At 39.9% G+C, this 19,981-nt stretch overlaps 1 protein-coding gene across 1 annotated transcript; it reads right to left on the reverse strand.

Annotated features, from left to right (window-relative positions):
• Positions 1–6,145: 6,145 nt before the first annotated feature.
• Positions 6,146–9,259, reverse strand: LOC122778622 (homeobox protein engrailed-2a-like). The gene is made up of 2 exons (XM_044040683.1): positions 8,761–9,259; positions 6,146–7,029 (listed from the first exon to the last, which is right to left on the reverse strand). The coding sequence occupies exons 1-2, from the start codon at positions 9,257–9,259 to the stop codon at positions 6,707–6,709; spliced, it is 822 nt and encodes a 273-aa protein (XP_043896618.1). The 3' UTR covers positions 6,146–6,706.
• Between the last annotated feature and the right edge of the window lie 10,722 nt (positions 9,260–19,981).

The raw sequence follows: 19,981 nt of genomic DNA on the forward strand, positions 1-19,981 counted from the left end.
AAGAAACAGAACCACCTTACTTTTCTAGTTTTCATTCTATAGACTCTTTTGTAGCATATTAAGTTACAATTGTTGCAAGTTCTGCGATAGTAAATGTTTGCCATCGTGATCAGATGTTCAGCGTTGTTTACTTTCATCCATTTTAGATAAAACACGTCTGAGACGAGTCGTATGTGTTGAAGGTTTTGTTTATTTTAACTCTGCGTGTTTTCATAGTTTTAGCCCTAGTGCTCTTTAAGATAAGAACATTCCTGGTAACTAAGTTCAATACTTTATGTGAGAGACACCTGATCAGTCATGATGTGTATAATAGATACTTTATTGATCCAGCAGCTCTTGACTTGCGAGTATATAAAACAGACAAGTATAAAACAAAAAACGGATAAAAAAGCGCAAACTAAATAAATAGAAATTGCACCGTTGGTTTGCAACGTGTCCATATACTGAGTATGATAACTTACCGAAAGATGGAGTAATCACACGTTTTCAACTGTGGCAACAGCGCTGTAGGTGTTAAATTACCTGCTCTACGTTTACTGTATCTTCTGTACACGACAATATAAAACTTATTCGACTCAAATGATCCACATATCTGTGTAACTTGTTGTATATGGAAAAGAACATATATCATATATTGTTTTGTTGATGAACAGATGTGTTTTTAATGACCGCTCTGAGCATCAAAAATCTAATAACTAATGTTATTTAATTAGCAAAGCAGCAAATGGAACATATCATGTTGGTGAATAACATGTCTTTAAGTTCCTGTTTTAAAGTTCTATCACAGCAAATTAAAACCTTTTTATTGGGGTATTTTCTGTTTCTCTAAATGATTAATTGAAGAGAAAAGTGAAAGCAATTAAGTTTCATCAGTGGTTAAATATTGCTTAGTTGCCATTATTATGTTATTCCATAAGAAACATATGGAATTCCAAAGAACTTCTTTTATATCTCTAATTAAATCAAAGACAGGTGTTAAAACAGCAGAGTTGTGTGACTGAAACCACTGACGCAGCCTTGTCACTTCCTCTGACTCTATACAGACATGTTTTCGTGTTGTTTATCTACTTTTTTCCCCAATCAAAAAGAAGATAAACCAGTTTAAGACACATCCGTGCTTTAGTCCAGTCCTCGTAAACAAAAATTCAATCCCACATCCAGTCTGCAAACCAGATGTGATGCCTACATGGGAAAAATAGTACATGGCTATTTTATTTTCTCCTCCTCCCCTGAATTTCGTTAAGTGAACAAAAGTCTTGCATCTTCCCCTTTTTTTTCCAAGGGTCACTCAAACACTGTGTGTGAAATGAGAGTTGCCTGGGTGTGACTTTTGCAGAAAGCATCCGCTCGCTATTGTCTGCCTAGTCAACTTCTGCAGGCCCCAGCGCCCTGACTTCCATACATGAGAGATCAAGGGTTACCAAGGTGCTTTTAAGGAAGGAGCGCTCAATGTGTGAGAGGACAAACCAGTCCACAAAATACTCATTTCCTTTGCATGTTTGGTGCCTAGTGGGGATTCAGATGGGGTCACACAGCTTCTGCTTTGCTTTTTTCTTCTTCTTCTTCTTCTTAATGAAAACTGTTGCTCGTCTTTGCAGGGACTTGTGAGTGCTGTCTGCAGCCTGGGCTGTATTTACTGTAGGCTGCATGCATGGTTATAATACTCGGACTTTGCCCTAAAAGAAACTTTGTTCACACTCTGGCTGTTTATCCAGAGCCAGACAGAGGGCACCTCGTGTAGAAAAGGTAAAAGTAGTTCTGTCCACCTTTTCATTCTTGCCAAAAAAAAAAAAAAGAAGTTCAGTCACTGAGCCACGGCATTAACTTGTATTCTAACAAGATTAAAATATATTCGTCCTGGGGATTAGCATAGTTAGGTGTCCTTTTTGCCTTTTTTTTTCCTCCTGCGTTGGTGCGGTGACAGTGGGCTTTGATCTGTGTTGCAAGGCAAGAGTCCAGGCTTGGACCTAGCCATTCGAGTGCTAAGTGTGAAATTGGCCTGATGTCATCCCCATTCTTCACCTTTTACATCTTTCACCACTTTAATTATGTTTCCGCCACAAAGCCCAGGCACCTCCGAGCAGATTCCACTCTGGCTGTAGGAAGCATTTAGAAACTGAGGGTAAATGACACAGTAGGGGAGGGGGAGGATGGTAGGAGAGGTCATAGCGGGATGGGGCCCTTTTGTGTTTTCGAGGTAGACATTGATACTTTTCTTGATGTTTCCTGCACTCACTTCCATTTTTACAGCAGGAGAACATTTTTCATACCACTTTTATTTCCCCCACATTTGTACAGTTTCTACGCGCTGTTCTTTTTTCATTATTTTTTTTTTTTTTATCGACTATTTACTCCTGCCCTGTGCGATCATTATGTTCAAGCCCAAACTCTTTGATGTTAACTTGTCATTCATGAGATAAACCTTTTATGTTCAGTCCTACGTTCACTCTAAAAACCGGATGTGTCGCAGCAACATGAGGAAAAGTGCACGTTTTGTGTTTGTTGCCTCGAGTTTCTTTAAGTAAACAAAAAGTCTTCCATCTTATTTCTCATACTTCTTACGGTTCCTACCTCCTGTTCTGGAGGAGATGTTCATTTTCTCTCACTCTTCAATGTTAACTTGTCATGAATGAGGTTTTTTTTAGGGGGAAAGAAATTCAGTCCTACTTTCACTCTAGGAAAAAAGATGTGGCGGCAACATGGGGGGGGAAAGAACATGCACATTTTCTTTCTCCTGAAAAGAATCTTACTAACTTTTATTCCTCTTCTCTTGCTGTTTCTCTCTCTGGTTTTATACTTTCTTACACAATGATTCTGTACAAACATTAACTCTTGCTGTCATGTTAACTTGTCATGTTTTTATCCAGTGTTTTTCTTCAAAGATGAGATCAAACATCAGTCCAAATCGCCTCCATGAACAAAATGTAATGTTTGCAATTCAGTCTCGCGTCCACCAAATAGAACATGGATATAATTTCGTATGATTTCCTGCGTCTGACTAGTACTTCCTGCATTTTTACAGTGTGGGTGAGAGACGCTTATTTCTCTTTGTCGGTTTCTTGCACCGTCTCCTCGCACTATGCTCGGACAGTTTAGGATTTCGATATCGGTTGCTTTCATGAGCCCAAAACAAACGACCATTTCAATTGGACTCGACCGCCTGAGTCTGACTTTTCAGAAACGAGACAAACTGTTGAATAAATTGTGTGTGATCTTCAGTTGCTGTTGCTCGTGCATCAGTGTCCCCGTCTGACCTTCAGCAAACTTCTCTCCCCGATCCAAGAATTTCCGTGGAATGACGATACAATTTTTAAACTCGGATGATGTCGCGTGAACGAAAATACGACATCATTTAACTGTAAGTGTTTTCTGTTTGCTTCAGGCACCATATTTTTTTTTTTGCTCATCAAATAGAGTTGATAACGTATAGCTGCCACTGTTTTCTTTGTCTAGTCCCCAGTCGTCTTTTCGCAACTTCAATTTTGTCGTTTTAATAAAAGCATAACGCATTTGGACACAAATGAACGCGCTCTCCTGGTTAAGACGACACTTTTCTCATCAATACAGTTGAAAATGACTGATCAGATACAAATTTTTTTAGCATTGAATCGTATCGGACTATCTTCTGTTTTTGTTTTTTTGGGGGAAAATAGATTCTATTGATGCACGAAATAAAAGCACCAAAAACAATGGGGGTTTGTGGAGAGGGACATAAATTAATGAAATGTGTCAGTGTGTGTGTGTGTGCCAGGCAAGAATATAATAAAACCAAGAGATGGTAAGATGTGTGTTTGTATAATATATAATATATAATAGTGTGTGTGTGTGTGTGTGTGGAGAGTGTGTGAGTTAGTGAGTGAGAAAGCTGTGTGTGGAGAATGGGTTACTGTGGGATGGGAGGAGGGGGAACCAGCCACCTGCAGCCATGACAGGCTTTGACCTTCATTGCTCTCATTCTCTCTCTCTTTCTCCCTCCTCCCTCCCTCCCTCACTCTCTTCTTTCGGCTCTCATCTCTGCCTTGTGATAGAAGCTCGAGCTCTTTTGAGGAGCGCCGAGGAGGACTGACCGTCGTGAAGACACTGCTGGGAGCAGGAGTCCTATCTGCTCTAATGGCAGTCACTGGCCGTTAGACATGGCGTCCAACAGACTAGTGGTGCAAGTATGGAAATGCAGATCAGGCATTGTTGAGCCAACATGCCTGGGAATTGTTCAAGGCTTTCTTTTGCATAATATTGGAATAATGTTGGATGCTTTTTGCAAATGATTTAATCTCAAGCACCCCATGAATTTGATCCTTGTTGAATCTGCCCATGGAAAGGCTTATGTGTGGTGTTTTTTTTTCTTATGCTTGTGAATAAATCTGTGAATATTTATAATGCTATTGCATGTATTTCTCTTTTTTGAGAGCATTAATACTGCAGAAGAGTGATTTTTCCGACATATGAACTCTTTGCACGATACAAACATAACCGGAAACTTTTGTGTATAATCTTTCAAGCTTTATTTACTCTTCTTTTGCAGTGTTCAGGAGGCAGTTAATTACACAATTAATACATGATACAAATTATGTACATTTATACCAAAGAATACTTCCCAACATAAAATAAAAAATAGCATTGTATTCTACAACTCTGTGTTGTAATTTTATTTAAACGTGTTCATATATAGATAGATATATACGCTGATGAGTAAATTCATAATGTCGTACCAGCAGGTTTTTCATAAAGGCATTCAACTTGAATAGTCTGCATTTGAAGTAATACTGCTTCTCTGATTCGGCACAGTTCTGTTTCATAAAAAGTTCACGCTTGAACTTTAAGGCAAAGTGTGTTTCTGTTTGGTGGATTTTTAATTCATACACACTTTTTGCAGATACACGACAAAAAAAAACCAAACAAAAACACATTGGAAAAAGGCAAAAAGTCCACAATTTGGTATGGATACAGTCTAAAAACTTGGCTCCATCGTACTGTACTTTTGTCAGTGAAGACCAAAGTTCATAAACACAGTTATTTGCCCAAGTACAACAAATTGCAGCTTTCATGCAAAGGCCCCATAAACTATTCATTCACAAACAAATGAAACAAACAAAAAACAACAACAAAACAAAAATAACAAAAGAAAGTTATTGCAAGATAAACAAGCAGTGTAAACACCTCAGATATCTACTCTAAAGCAACACTGGTCATTGGATAGATTTTTTTTTCTCAATATAATCTATATAAATACACATATGAAGTCCTTTCAACAACGATAAGAGATTTGTCCAACATTTGTAATACAGTCACTGACGGATTTGCCTTCTTTCATGATGTATGGATATGTAATAGAAATGTATATAGAGAAAAACTTCCAACAAGAACATCCAATAACCTGCATTTAAACTCGAGTGGAGAGTGCGCAAAAAGAAGGGTTGTCATCATTGTCTTTATGCTACAGAGTTGTTTCTGTGACATTTTAAAGGCAGCATCATGCCTTGATTTTTGTCTTGGCTACAAAACCCCCCCACCCCCGAATCATATTGCTATTAAAAACCATAATAGCTGCACTGATGCATTGGTGTAACGAAGGGAACGCGCACATCACTTGTATAAAGGCTATGAAACGACCACACACACACACACGTATAAACAAGGCTTTAATCAGCATTTTTAGTGAAGTGGCGTGTTAGAAAAAAGTCGCTACCTCTCAGTTTCAGTCACTTCTATTAATAACACTGACACTGTGAATTCCTCTACATATTATAATAATAATAATAATAATAATAACAACAAATAACACGTATCAAAAAGTCCATTGTCGGCCCAATTAGTGACAACTGAGGAAAAAACACCTTCCTCTGTCCATCCCTCTGCAACCAAGGAAACCCCCAAGTGGCATTAAAATCAAAATAAAAACAAATAATAAAAAAAAACGGTGCTATAGCTTTTATTTAAATTCACAGTAGCCTGGATGCAGCGGACAAATATTCTTTGGACTTTTAAAAGTTTGATCACTTCACTGACAGGTGGATCGAAACATCAGGTGCCAGTTGGATGTAAAACAAAATGATGACAATCATGTGTATATGTGTGTGTGTGTGTGTGTGTAATATAATAGCTGTAGAAAAAAATGAAGTGTGTGTGTGTGTGTGTGTGTGGGGGTAAGAGCATTCATTCATTCATTCCTCCTGCACAAGCTGAAGGGAAAGGGTGGGGTCGACAGACATGAAAACATACCTTTATACAACATCTTTTTATAGACGTGATATTGCAGAAATATCTCTTATTTCTTTTCTTTCTTTTCTTTTTTTTTAACAAATTATGCTGGTATTTCTCTATACACTGGCCCTTTATTCGATGAAATTATTGCATTGTAGGCTTGATTAAACCTCCCATAGAACGAAAAATCCCTATAATACTCCTATAGGACCACATGGTTGTCCACTAACCTTTTGGTCCATTTATATTTTTTTTTTTTTAAAGTATGCCTTGTATGGTGTCCTGCTGGAGCCATAGTGGGTTTGAACATTCAGTAAGTAGAGTGATAGAAATAGTTAATTTGTGGTATCTTTTTTTTTGTTTTTAAATCTGCTGTAGTGTCATTAAATATTCTTGTATGTAGAGTTTTGCTGTGATATCTGTAAAAAAAGGGGGGGTAAAGTATGTATACAGGATTACTATGAGTTCTTTTTCGTCAGGAGGCTGCTGTTTACTTCTGTGAAAATCAATCGCTGTCTGATTTTTCGTCCTTCGACGAGACGGTGGCGTGATTGTACAGTCCCTGTGCCATCAGGTGCAAGGCCAGGCCGTTTTTACCGCCGGTGGCCTTCTTGATTTTTGCCCTCTTGTTCTGAAACCAGATCTTGATCTGGGACTCGTTGAGGCCCAGCTCCTGCGCCAGGTTCTGTCGCCTCTGCTCGGTCAGATACCGGTTCGTCTGGAACTCTGTTTTGAGTCTTTGCAGCTGCTCTGCTGTGAAGGCCGTCCGTGGTCGCTTGTCCTCTTTGCTGGTCGTCGTTTTCTTCTTTGGTTTGCGAGATCTTGGCCCTGTAGTAGTGGAGGTTTGGGGGACACAAGACAGTGTCAAAAACACAACACGTTTACATGGAAACGCTCCATTTAAAAACACAACATTCGATCACTTGTGCGTGTTTCCCTATGTTTTCCCTATTCAAATACTCTGCTTTGATTTGAAGATTGTGCCCCAAAATGTGCACAGATCTCATGCGTAAAAGGCGTCACCGAAACTTATTTAATCCTCCAAAAAGTAGACGTATTCAGATATTAAATCAATGTCTTGAGATACTTTTTGTTTTTTTTTAAAAAAAATCCAAACAACTAAAGTATACATTTTATGCCACAACATATTTTTGACCAACCTGGTTTTAAAAAGTGATTTAAAATTTTGGACACGTCCACACTGGAGAAAAAAAAACATCCAAGAAGTAAATCTCCCCTCCCTCCCTGTTTCTATCCATCTTCTCTACTCACACACACATACACACACATACGTCATAAACACACACACACTCTGACACAGTCTCTCGTAAGAAGGAATAATCAGCCAATGGGAAAACACTATGAAAACATCAGTATCTCATGCGGAAGACTTATAAATTTTAACTCGGCTACTTTAATTTTTCATGCAGTTTGTTACTGTTTTGTTCAAAACGTAAACATGGTGTGAGCTGCACACGTTCGTGTTCTCTCTGGATGATACTACAGAGGCCTGTGCGCTGCTGCTGCTTTGTGTACTTTGGGTTCCTCCCCTCCCAAACCAGTAGAATTAAAAAAAAAACAAAAAACAAACAGAAATAAATAAATAAAAATTCCAAACATAATTCACAATTGAATATTTTGCGCACGGCGTCTTTTTCCTCCAAACACAGTTGTGCGTATAAAAAAACTGTGCAGCTCTACAACTCGTAGTAGTCGCCCTCGCCACTCTGTAGTATTAGCATCACATGACGCAAAAGAACAAATTGTGCTCCACTTTCACGGAAACTGAAAGATGCACTTGATATTAATGTCGCGTCAGGCTCAAACGCTGCAGTTACAGTGTGTCTTCTTCTTTTTTTGTTTGTTTTTTTTTTTTAGAAAAAGATGCTAAAGTGAAATGTGACAGAGCCGCTCATACATGTGCCAGAACAGGGAGCGTCCATTGTGCAAACGTGCATTTTTAATTCAGCCCCAAACACAACAACTCCAAACGCTGCTACGGAGCAGAAAAAAACCTCCCCAACAGTCGTGATATTCTGCAGCCTGTCAGCGCACTAATGTTCACAACATGTGCGACAGCAACAACATCATAGTAGTATAGAATAATATATAAATAAACAAACCCAATGAGATTTTGTGAGACGACTGAACCGAACTGGAGCGTATCAGTGAAGAAAACGCTGCGCGTAAAATAGTTTCGAAATGTGCCAAACATTGGATTGTTTTGGATTAAAATTTAAAAAATGTAAAGGTTTCACAGGGTTTTTGTGTGAGCATGAATATTGTTCCTTCTATTTTGCATTTTAAATATATTTATCAATCAGCTTTTAATTCATTTCTGCTTCACACACACACACAGGGACGTGAGTTTTGCGATCAGCATTTCTCGCTCTGTCTCTCTTTTAAAATTCATTCATATCTATTTTTTTTTTCCTCCACTCCACTCTGCACTTTGCTGAAGTCGGTCAAAGGCATCCTGGGTCAGTGTTACGGGGCCATTTCAGGTTACCCGAGAATAACGTGCATGGGGCCTTGAGAGTAAAAAACGGTGCCACCAACCTGAAGAAGGCCTGTCCGAGTATCTGGTGCAGTAAACCCACGCTGGCCACAGCAAAGGCTGAGAGGACGGGGCTTGGTTTGAGCTGGCTTGGGAACTGTCTGAGTCTGAGCTTAGGCACTGGTCTCCGTTCTCCCCGCGGGGTTTCAGAGGCTCGTCGGCGGCTATAGCGGGCTTCTTCGCCCCGTTAACTGTGTGCGGAGTGGAGGTGCCCTCCGCCGGCACTGTGCTCCCTTGCACCGGCTCGGTCTGAGGCGCGGCGGGGCTGTGGTGACTCTCCCGCGACGCAGGGTGGCTGCTCTCTTCGCGGGTTGCGCTCGCGTCTTTTCTCCTCCCGAAATCCGGTCGCAGGATGTTGTCGATGAAGAAATTCGTGACCCGGTGCGGGATCTGCGGGTTCCCCGGCGCCTGCAGCAGCGGGAGGATGCCTCTGTTGGATTCGTCCGCCGACTCCTGCTGCCGCTCCACCACGTCTCTGTTGCCGTGATCATTTTCTTCCATACTGATTCACTTTCCCCCCGCTTTACTCTCTTTAACCCCTTTGTCGCTCTCTCCGCTGCAATAAAACGCGCAGAGAACTTCAGGAAAAATGTAATGTCGGGGAAAAAACTTCACGCGTAAAAATAAAGAAAAAAAAACCCTCAGACGCTCGAGAGTGGCTTGGACACCATGCACAGCCTTGCGGTAGTGTCCTCTGCGAAAAGCATACTTTTCTTTTACATATATTCCCTCAATCTCGGGTTATAATAAAAACCGCAAAGCTAAAAACATGTGCCATTTGCGCACCAATCCAATTTAGAGTTATCCAAATTTGAGTGCGCTCAGTGAAGCCTACACCTAAACTAAACTAAGGGTAAATAAAGAGGCTCCTAAACTGATGCTCCAGTACTCTCACTCTGGAGTTTTGTTCTTATTTTCAATACGAGCCCCCCGAGTGACGTTTTCCCACCGTCCTCCCAGACACGTGCCTTGCACCAATCAGAGGGCAGAAACCGGGCCACGTGACGCCAGACTCTCAGAGCAGCGCACAAACGCCCATCCTCATCCCCAGTAAAAGGGAAAGAGTCCTGCTCTCTAACGGTGGAGGAGAAGCCTCATTTAAATCCTGTGCATGTTCTCTTCTCCCAATGATTCATCTGCGTTTATGAACAGGGCAACTTAATTTACTGGAGATTCACTTTTGTAAAGGGAGAAAAACAACCCTGCGTTTCCAAAAAAAAACAAAAAAAAAAAACCAGAATGATGGCAGAGTGGAGCATGCGTTGTCAGAGGGGAAGCCCCGGGGGGTTTCATGTTTGCAGGGAATCCCAGTAAAACGAGGAATACTATATTTTTTATTCTCTTTCTATGCACTATAACAGACATTAGGTGTCAAACCTGAATTCTCCTCACTTCTATGTGGCCATAGTTGATCATTGTTTATTTTTGTTTACCCAAACCTGCTCATATAACCTCCAAATTAAACAGCATCAGATCTAAAGGAACAGTTAAATTGACCCATGGGTGTATGTGGTGCTTCGTGACGTGAAAATATGAGACAGCATGTGTTAAATGTTGAAAAAAAGAATAAAATACAGAGTGAAAACACTGTATCATTGAATAAATGGACATTCGTAAAGGTTTTAACACCTGCGAGCGAGGTCAAATGCATTAGAGTCCTGTGCCAAGGTTAAAGAGGACTGAATTGGTGCAGATGTGCAGTTTTCATGAAAATTGTATCATAGAAAAGTCGTTTCTTTTATTTTAAATGTGTTCCACAACAGCAGCACTGTCTTGTTTCTATTGTAACACAAATAGGATTTATGTTGTGACACATTTGGCAACACAATGCATCAAAAACTGAAGTAAAAAAAAACAAGCGTTTTTTATTTTTTTTATTATTTTTGTTTTTTACATTTGATTATAATTTATTTTATTTCTTTGACTTTCTTGTGTTCGCCCGTCGTGACCCTGCAGGCGGTCGACCGAGGAACTGGGTCCGTATCCCTTTAAAAGGAAAATCAGTGATGCAAACAAACTGTTTTGTTCGCGCTGCTCAGGATACCGAGTCGCGCCAAAGACAAAACTTTGAGTAACTTTGCTGACCAGCACTAAGTTTGTGTTTCTGCTCCCAGGATCAGAGCGGGCTGCGGGGGTTTGTGCCCTCTGCCGCTCCCCTCCCTGCACTGGCGATGGAACCGGAGGCTGTGCGTAAAAGCTGTGGGAGAAGTGGAGCAGCAGCAGCAGCAGCAGCAGCAGCAGTGAGTGAGCCTTTGAACATTTCATTTTAAAGTCCGATTCTTTCTTTTCTTTATCAGTTTAATTTTTAGTATAACAAGGCCAGGATAGTAGAGGAAACTTTGAACCAAATTCATGTTTAATAGTGGCATCATTGTGTTTTTCTGTGGTTATTGGGGTAAAAAGGATGTGACGGTTTATTTGTGGTCATACTGTTTTTAATGTGCATTTGTGTGAGGGGGATTTAAGCTCGAGACTAAGGCAGGCTTTTATGCTGCAGGGGGAAAACATATTTCCACCTGCGTAAAACAGACTATGTGCAAATTTCAAAGCAATTAGTACACTGTTTTTTTTTAGGAGATTATCTCGATTGTAATGCGTTTGGACAGATTATATGAACACAGGCTGCTGATGTGGATTTTATTTTCATACTATTCTTCAATTAAAAGTGTTATAATGAAACTAATAATAATAATAATAATAATACCTGAACGATACCCCCAGGTCTTTCCTCACATCCCCCCCCCCCACCACCGCCAACCAGTCCATGTTCTCCCGTCGGCTGCTGCAGTGAAAGTTGGGGAGTGAAATATGTAATTAGACAGGCCGCTCTCATGCTGCGATTGTTTCTCACTTGTGAGGGGAAGCGCAGATTATTGTTGAGCGCTAAATAAGCGGCAGACAATGGAGGCACAGACAGGCCGCTGCCGCCTGTGCTTGGCCTCTAACCTCACAGCAAAACACACTGATGTCTGGAGGAAATGACACCATTTCAGCCTCTGAATTATAATAAGAGTCTGTGTGTTCCACTGGCACATGCACAGTGCCAGTGCCACTGCTGCTGGTAGCTACTGAGCCCCTAAAATCTAATTTCCCCAACTTAAATGTGACATTTTTGACACCCCCCCCAGTTTCCATTTTGCAACGACGTTTAGAATAAAAAAATTAGACACTGAAGGCAACAGATCGGATAATAATTGGCTACTACAGTTTATTATTACGCAAGGCACTAACCTTCTTAAGGAAATACTGCCAGTATAAGTGAGACAGCAGAGGAGGAGGAGAAGAAGTCATCTCAGTGCAGCAGTGTGTTTAGAGGGAAACAAGCTTAAAGCTTCAAAACTAAAACATGTGTGTTTATTTATTGTCTGTACTCACTTTGGTGAAAAGACAAAAAAACAACAACACTGTGGCCTCGTCCCAAACCTTCACTATCATTGTTCTACTTTAAATCACTTTAAATGTTAATATAAATCTGGTTTTACGAGGTTAAAATGACGCTGTAGTGTTCAGCTGACACTGCAAATTACGCTATTTTTTATTTATTTTCAAGTAGAATCAATAATGTTGGATATGTGAAGTTATTACTGCTCGTTTTTGTTGCTATGCAGCTTTTGTTTTTGGTTCATATTGTGTCACTTGGTACAGTGGAGCCTTATCTCGTTTTTATTCTTCATTGTTTTTACATATTTTGTTTTCATTATTATTATTATTGTTATTATTATTTTGCACACAGCATTTCAGCAAATTTAAAAGAAACATTTTATGATGATATTTAAGAAAAATTCAGCATGATGTATATTTTCCTTTGCATTTAATTTGGTTTGATTACGTGCTCTAAGGGCGTCATGATACAAATATACACAACCGCGTTTAATACCAAACCGTACACTCACAGGAAGCTGTTTCTGCCAAAAAAAACCCACAACCTATTTATTTATTTGGGTAGAAACAAAAACCCAGTGTGTCCACCTGCGTGTAACCCTAACACCTCACATATGGAATACCTACTCTGACTTATCTGCTCTATATTCACGTGTAATTTGCTTGTTAATGGAGTCTTGTCATGTCACCTGACAGAAGTATATAGCCGCCAGCGAATCGATAAGAAATGATGATGGAAGAAAATTCTTCTTATTTAAAGTGCATTTTGTTAAAACAGCACATTTGTAAAATATACATTGAGTGTGTCGTCATATTCGGGATAAAAATTATTATTATTTGCCTTGAATGTGTTTTTGGTCTTGTTCAGGGAGGCAGGAAATATTGATTATCTCACTTGTCATGTCTGTCAGGTTCGACTGTCTCCTCTCTGTTCTTTTGTTTGTTTTTAAAAAAGCTGGTGGAGCATCTCCTCTGCCCCCCCCTCTTGATTTTAATTCAGGACAGTTTGAACGTCTGGGCTTTTGTTACTATGCAGCTTATAAGTCCAGTAACTGGGTCTATTTCATATTCACTTATAGAGAGCTCAACATCCCCCTCCCCTCGTCTTACATACACTCACGCACGCACACTTCTGGAACTATAATAACTGGCACGCATTGTGCGCATGTGCCCTGTCCTTGAGTTCCTATAACCTATTTTTCCCTCTGTATTTTGCTTGGTAGGATTGTCTCACACGTCACCAGCGCGCACTACTATGGAGCATAGTACTACAAAAGGTGACGCGCAGGAGGAGGATTTGTGAATGGACGCCGTGATGTGTGCCAGCTCACAGATCAGAGGGCGGTGGGACCTCTGCAGATGCACCCCATCCCTCTCCAACCCAGCAACCCTCGCCCTCCCTCCCTCCCTCCCCGGGTCACCCCCTATCCCTCCCCACCCTCCTTCCACATGAATGGGGGTCTCTCTGTCACCAGGCAGGGGTCTCGCCAAATCCACCAGCTTCCTGTGCCTTTCAAAACCAAAAAAAGCACGTTTTGATGACCCAGTATTATCTTATTTTCTATGATTCATTTTAAGCTCAACCCTTTGGAAACTCGCTACACCCCAATGAAATATGATGATGATTAATCAAAACAAATAGCAGCCGAATTATAAAACACAACAATACGCCCTTCATGTATCAATCCGCACTGCACACAAATCAGCACGTGCAGAGAAAGCCTTGATCAAAAATTAGAATTCAAGATTTGAAAATGGGGTTCTACCTGTTTCCCATGCGCCATTGTTTTCAAGGTCAGAAGTGGACACAGGACTGTGGAATAATGCGCAATACAAGGGAAATTGAACTCGCAACAAATACTCTTATTATAATTTTGCCACTTGCATTAATATGTGGAATCTTTTTTTCCTGTATAATATGGAAACTGTGTCTGGTTCTGCTAAAAACATGTTGAAATGCAACTGGGCTGAAAATCTATGTAAAGACAATTAGCGTAAACCTCCCCAAAACTAATATCTTCATCTATTCAGAAGTCATAATGTGACATAAAAGTCAAACAAAAACGTTTTTTTTGTATATATTTTAATGCTTCCTGATAACTCCTTTATCTTTGATGTAGATGATGTTATTTCATCCTTGGTGTGAATGTGGTTTTTTTAAGAGAAACCCTCTGGAGTCGCATGCAGCGGATTTAGTGGCCGCAGAATCTCCTGGTTTCAGTCCTTTATAGGTTTTAATAACTCCTAATCCGTCTGATCGGTCTGGCGTAGATAAGTCTCATTTGAATTGGGATTGTTCTAAAGGAGAAGTCTCAAACGGAGCTTAGCGCAAACAACTGCACCACCCTGAGCGCAATTAAGGCCTCAGCTAAATTAGATGAAGGCTAATTGAATGCAGCTCAGCAGACTCTTCACTGATCCACTAATGTGAGGAAAAACGCCCAAGTGATGGCCACTTTTTTTTCCTCCTTTTTTTTAAAAAAAAAGAAAGAAAAAGGAGAAAAAGTTTAGAATAAAGCCTGTTTTCTGAAGTAAAATTTTAACTCCATGAAAGAAAGAGCAGACATCAAGTCTTTATAAAAGAAAATCTAAATTTAAATGTTTGTAAAATACAAACCTAAGTGAAAGCAAAGTGTTAAGAATGTTAAAACCAAATGAGAAGAATCCCAGATAGGATTATGACGAGCTGAAGTTGGTCTGGACTTAAATTAGTAAATGGGACAATAACAGACAACAAACACAGAAAATGGAAGATTTTAAAAGCCCAAACTGAAATTTGAAAAATCTTAATTGGATGAAATCAGCCTTTAACTTGTGAAAACCCCAAATACACTGACAGGTTCTAAGGATATTTAGAACAAAGAGTTTCACTTCAGTTGCGTAAAATCCAGATTCCTTCATGTCTGACCCTCGTGTGTTGTGGCTGTTAAACATCAAAGAGGCGCGTTTTAAACTCTTATTTTCGTGTCCAAAACAAACACGTGGAAGACATAAAAGCGACTTTTCTTTGGTGAGGGTTGGTCTCATAAAGACTTTTCCTGCTGTAAGAAGACAAAGATCAAGTCTTTGCTGCTCTCCGTGCGTTATTTGCGTGTCAGGAGTGATTTCCAGCTGCACAGTCTTGTCCACGCACATGTGATGCGGCGACGTCTTAACTTGTGACAGCAGAGACGCGAGTAAACGTGGGGGACATTTTCAGAACAAACACGGAGGACAGACAGAGACGGGGACAGAGGGAAGGAGACATTTATGAATGGAAATGTGTCGCTTAATAAGACTTGAAAGACAAACCACCTGATGTGGATTCAGTCATAATCACAGTTCTAGCTCCGTGGCCCCTGGTTCAGGATGCTACTGTGGTGGTGGTGGCCCCCCCTGAAAAAAATGTTTCGGGAAGTCCGCATGCCTCGTGCACCTGTCTCTCGTTTATGATGAGGGAGGAACACGTGGGAGAGAGGGAGACAGGTGGAAAGCACTTGCTGCAGAGTGAACTCTATGTTTGCACGAAACTAAAAACTATGACAGGAATGATGCTTTTTAACTTTGCAAAGATGCAAATCTAAAAGGCAGAGGAACTTTTCACAACCTGCAAAATGTACAGTGCACATAACATTTTCATATTTTTTTTCCCCCAACCCGAGTATTTCCGTTTTCGCGTTCGTTCTAAATGAGAGAAACAATCCGTGTTATGTCTCTGAGGCCACCTTGCAACTTTAATTATAGTGTCGAGAGGTCACTCATACGCGGACACTCGACCCCTCTCTCTGTGTGGCATCGCGCCCTGCGCCGCTGAACGCGCCAAAATAGTGTCTGGACTTCCCTGAAAGGAGCATGTGCCGCGGACTCCCTTTCACCCCCATGCCGCTGTGCACCTGAGTTGTTCTTACCCCCCAGCCGCGAGTATGCAGTGAATTTGTCACCTATCAGGTGCAGGGCGGCCTGGCCAAGGCCGTGTCAGGCGCACTAACTTTCCCAGATGGCTCTGTGAACAGGCCTCGTGGCTGAAATGTCTCTCAGGCCCAATGAGAAGTCATGATGGAAACATGATAAACACGCAGCTTCGGTGCGCATTCGTCTCCGTTTTGTGGCACGTTTGGAGCAGGTGTCAAATACGTGTGACCTCACAGACCTCAGAGAGCACAACAGGTGTCAGACATTTGTTTATCCCACATAATATGAGTGAATACGTGTATTTATTTATTTAAATAGAAAACAAAAGGATGCGGATGAATATGTTTGGGTTATAAAGTTTAGATGTATGGAAATGATTTATTCAGTTGAGTTGTTAGGTTACAAAGTTTGATCTTTATGTCTCTGAGGTTTGATGAAAGCTCATAAAAACATGCTAAACCTGCCGCTTTAGTGCATTAGTCTCCATTTTGTGACATGGTTGAAACAGGTGACACATAATCCTTATGATAATAATAATAATACTAATGATAATAAGTGACTGCAGAGAACACAACAGGTTGTCAGTCATTTTGTTTCCTTCAATATTTAATATGTGGATACATTTGCACATGTGCTGTGTCTGTAACTTGTAATCAGTGAGTGAATAAGTTGATTTCTTTTGTTTGAATGAGGATGAATATTAACCTGCTCTGTTTGGATTCTATAGTTTAGATGAATGGAAATGTTGGTGTTGATTTATTCAAAGTTTCTAAAAACATGACAATCATGCAGTCTCTGTTTTATGGCACAGTTGGAACAGGCGACCAAATCCTCATTATGTGTGATCATGAAGACAGTTATCAAAGGTTTTGTTTTTAATGAAATAAAGTGACTTATTATTGTTCTTAAAGTTGAATAATTCAGTAAATATCTTGTCCCCACGAGCAAATTAGTTGATTTTACAGTTATTAGAAAAGAAAATGATGAAGATGGACACGCTGTGACCAGTTCTTCTGGTTTATAAAGTTTAGATCAATGGAAAGGACTGCCTTTATTTATTCATTATTCATTAATTTATTGGATCCAGTTGTTATTATAGTTGATTTCCAGAGTTTCTTGTCTGCATGAGAAATGTAGAAAATGAATGAAAATGATGATAAACATGCAACTTTACTACATATTCCTCACGTGTGTGTGTGTGTGTGTGACTGTGTGTGATTTAGACACCACCACAGGTGGCAGAGCTTTTGTTTTCTATGATTTATCGACATATAGCGACTAATTATTGCCCTTAAATTGAAATATTTCTGTAAATTTACAAATATGTGCTGTATTTGTCTTAAAATGAGTGAAGAAAATCAGTTGATTGTGTATAAGACTATCATGGATGTGCTCAGACACACCTCAGGTGGTGCTCACACCATTGTGCTAAGACATTTTTATTCATTTTACTTTTCTATTTTTTTTCATCTATTTATGTGGCCCATAGGTTGAAATTTCTGCAACATTTTTTTATATAAATTTTATATATACATAGTGTAATTTTCTTTTTTTAGAAAGATGTTGAGCCTGCAGGACTGTGTGGTTACTGCAATAAATAAATGTGTAAGTAAGTAAGTACAAGATTAGCCATATTTTAATTAATAATTATGACGGGTTGTCCCTTTTTTTCTTTTTAATTAAGCCCTTGCCCCCCTGAAATGTCTGTGCATGTGCAAACAAAAAATAACCCACTTAGGATTAATACTGACCTGTTGTGACCATTATTATTATTGTTGTTATTATTATTATTATTGTTTAATAATAATAATTAATCCAGTTTGTGGTTATTTTTTTTTACCCTGGTCGATTCCCAGAGTTTGCTGCTCCACAGAAATGACTCAAGTACAATCAAAGCTACTAAAAACACAATAAACATGCAGCTTTATTGCATAAGTCTATATATAAGAGATATTTGCTATAGTGGGGTCAGAGGTTGTTTTTTTAAGGAAACATAGGCATAATATTTGTATACGTCTGCACATGTGCTGTCTTTCCCTGAGTAAATGAGTTGGATTTACACAGTTATTCATAGAAAACAAAAGGACGAGGATGAATATTGACATGTTGTGTGACCTGCTTTTTGGTTTAGATCAATGGAAACGCTTGCCTTGATGCCTTGATTTTTTTTCCCCCTCCATTTAATCCAGTTGTTGCCATTATTACCCTGGTTGATTTACAGACGAGTCTGATCTTGGCTGTGAGATGCACTGGGTGTGTTTCATTGACTCTGGGAAGGATTTGTTTGGCTGGCATGCATAATATGTGCCATCACCTGAGGTTTACGCTGTCATTTTTGTTATTGTCCTGCAGAGGAAGGAGGGGGAATGGCACAGGAGGCTTAAAGCTCACTGATAAATCCCACTGAGACCTGGACTGTTGTTGTCGATGGTGGTCTTTTTTATTTTGTGTGTGTGTGTGTTTTTAATGTAGATGTTTTTGTTTCCATCCGACTTTAATCTGGAGCTCTGGAGAAAATGTGTGCCCCCTAAGAAAAACCCCAACTGGCACAAATGAGGAGAGGGTGTCAAATTGATCAATTCACCTTCAGATAAGCAGGGGTAGATGAGGCAGGGAGCAGCCATTTGAATGGGACCTGAGAGGTAATTTGAACTAAAATGGAGTCTACTTCTTAGCCACTCACTCAGCCTCTGCCCCCCCACCCCCTCCCCCCCATGGCATCCACTGAAATTCATTATTCCAGGCCAGCACAGGGAGAGGCAATGAGCGAGGGCAGAGGACAGGAGTGGACCCAGCTCTGGTGTAATGAAGACTCAGTAGACCCAAACGATGAGACACTCGCACACACACACTCGCACACACACACACACACACACACACACACACACACACACACACACACAGACAGAGTCTTTCATTACATATCACAAGGAGCAGGACATTAATGCCACTGAAGACCTTTTGGCAGAGAAATAAGAGTGTGCAATGATTTTCCTCCACACTCAAATCCATTTCATTGACCTTTTCCATCATGCATGTGACTCTGCCCCGCACGCTGCAGTCTGAGATAAATATTCCTGCCACTGTTTAATAAATTATGCTCCTGAATCTGAATTTTCATGTTCATCAATGGTTTGTCAGCAGCTTTAGGGAGAATCTGCACTTTGCTGAAAAAGCTTAAATTTGCTAGTTTTCTCCATGTGCTCGAAATGAGCATTAATTATTTTATTTTTTTTAAAGATTTACACCATGTTTTTCTGAGATGTGTTCAATAACCAACATCTAAGTGTTGTCTAATTCAAACCTCAGGTGATTTGTGTTATTAAAAGTAGTTTTGGTTCAGGAGCATGCAAGAGCAGGGAGCTGCAGGCTGCTGCTGTGCACTGAGCCTCCACTAGGGGGCCACAGATGACAATAGTTAGGTCTAAACAGAGTGAGAAGATAAACACCGTCACCTGGTGGCAACAAAGGCAATCAGCACTAAGTAGAACAACAATGTAATCAACAGAGTGAACTGCATGTGCATGTTATTTCTAATCATTCACCTTTTATGCCTTTATTTTAATTTCAACTTAAAATATATCTGTCTAATATTTAATCTTAATATTAAATATTTAATATATCCATCTACTATTTAATCTTTATTTGACACAATAACCGTTTATTTTAAATAAAGTATTTAACATAGTGTGTTGTATGTAATAATACTGTTTCTATAGTAGCACAAATCAAAAGTAGCACTGGTTTTACTCAAAATGATATCCAGTATGCGGTCATGATAACAATACTTGTGACAATATCTCATTGAATTTCAAAATAAAGGTGTCTGCATTGACATGCCACAATAAAAAACATATATGATCCAATTAATAACACATAACGGGCCACATTGAAATGGATGTGAGGGCTGCCTGTGTCCATGTGTCCGCATGTTTGACACCGCTGGCGTAG

Source organism: Solea senegalensis, linkage group LG1 (assembly GCF_019176455.1).
Source record: "Solea senegalensis isolate Sse05_10M linkage group LG1, IFAPA_SoseM_1, whole genome shotgun sequence".
Lineage (NCBI taxonomy): Eukaryota > Metazoa > Chordata > Actinopteri > Pleuronectiformes > Soleidae > Solea > Solea senegalensis.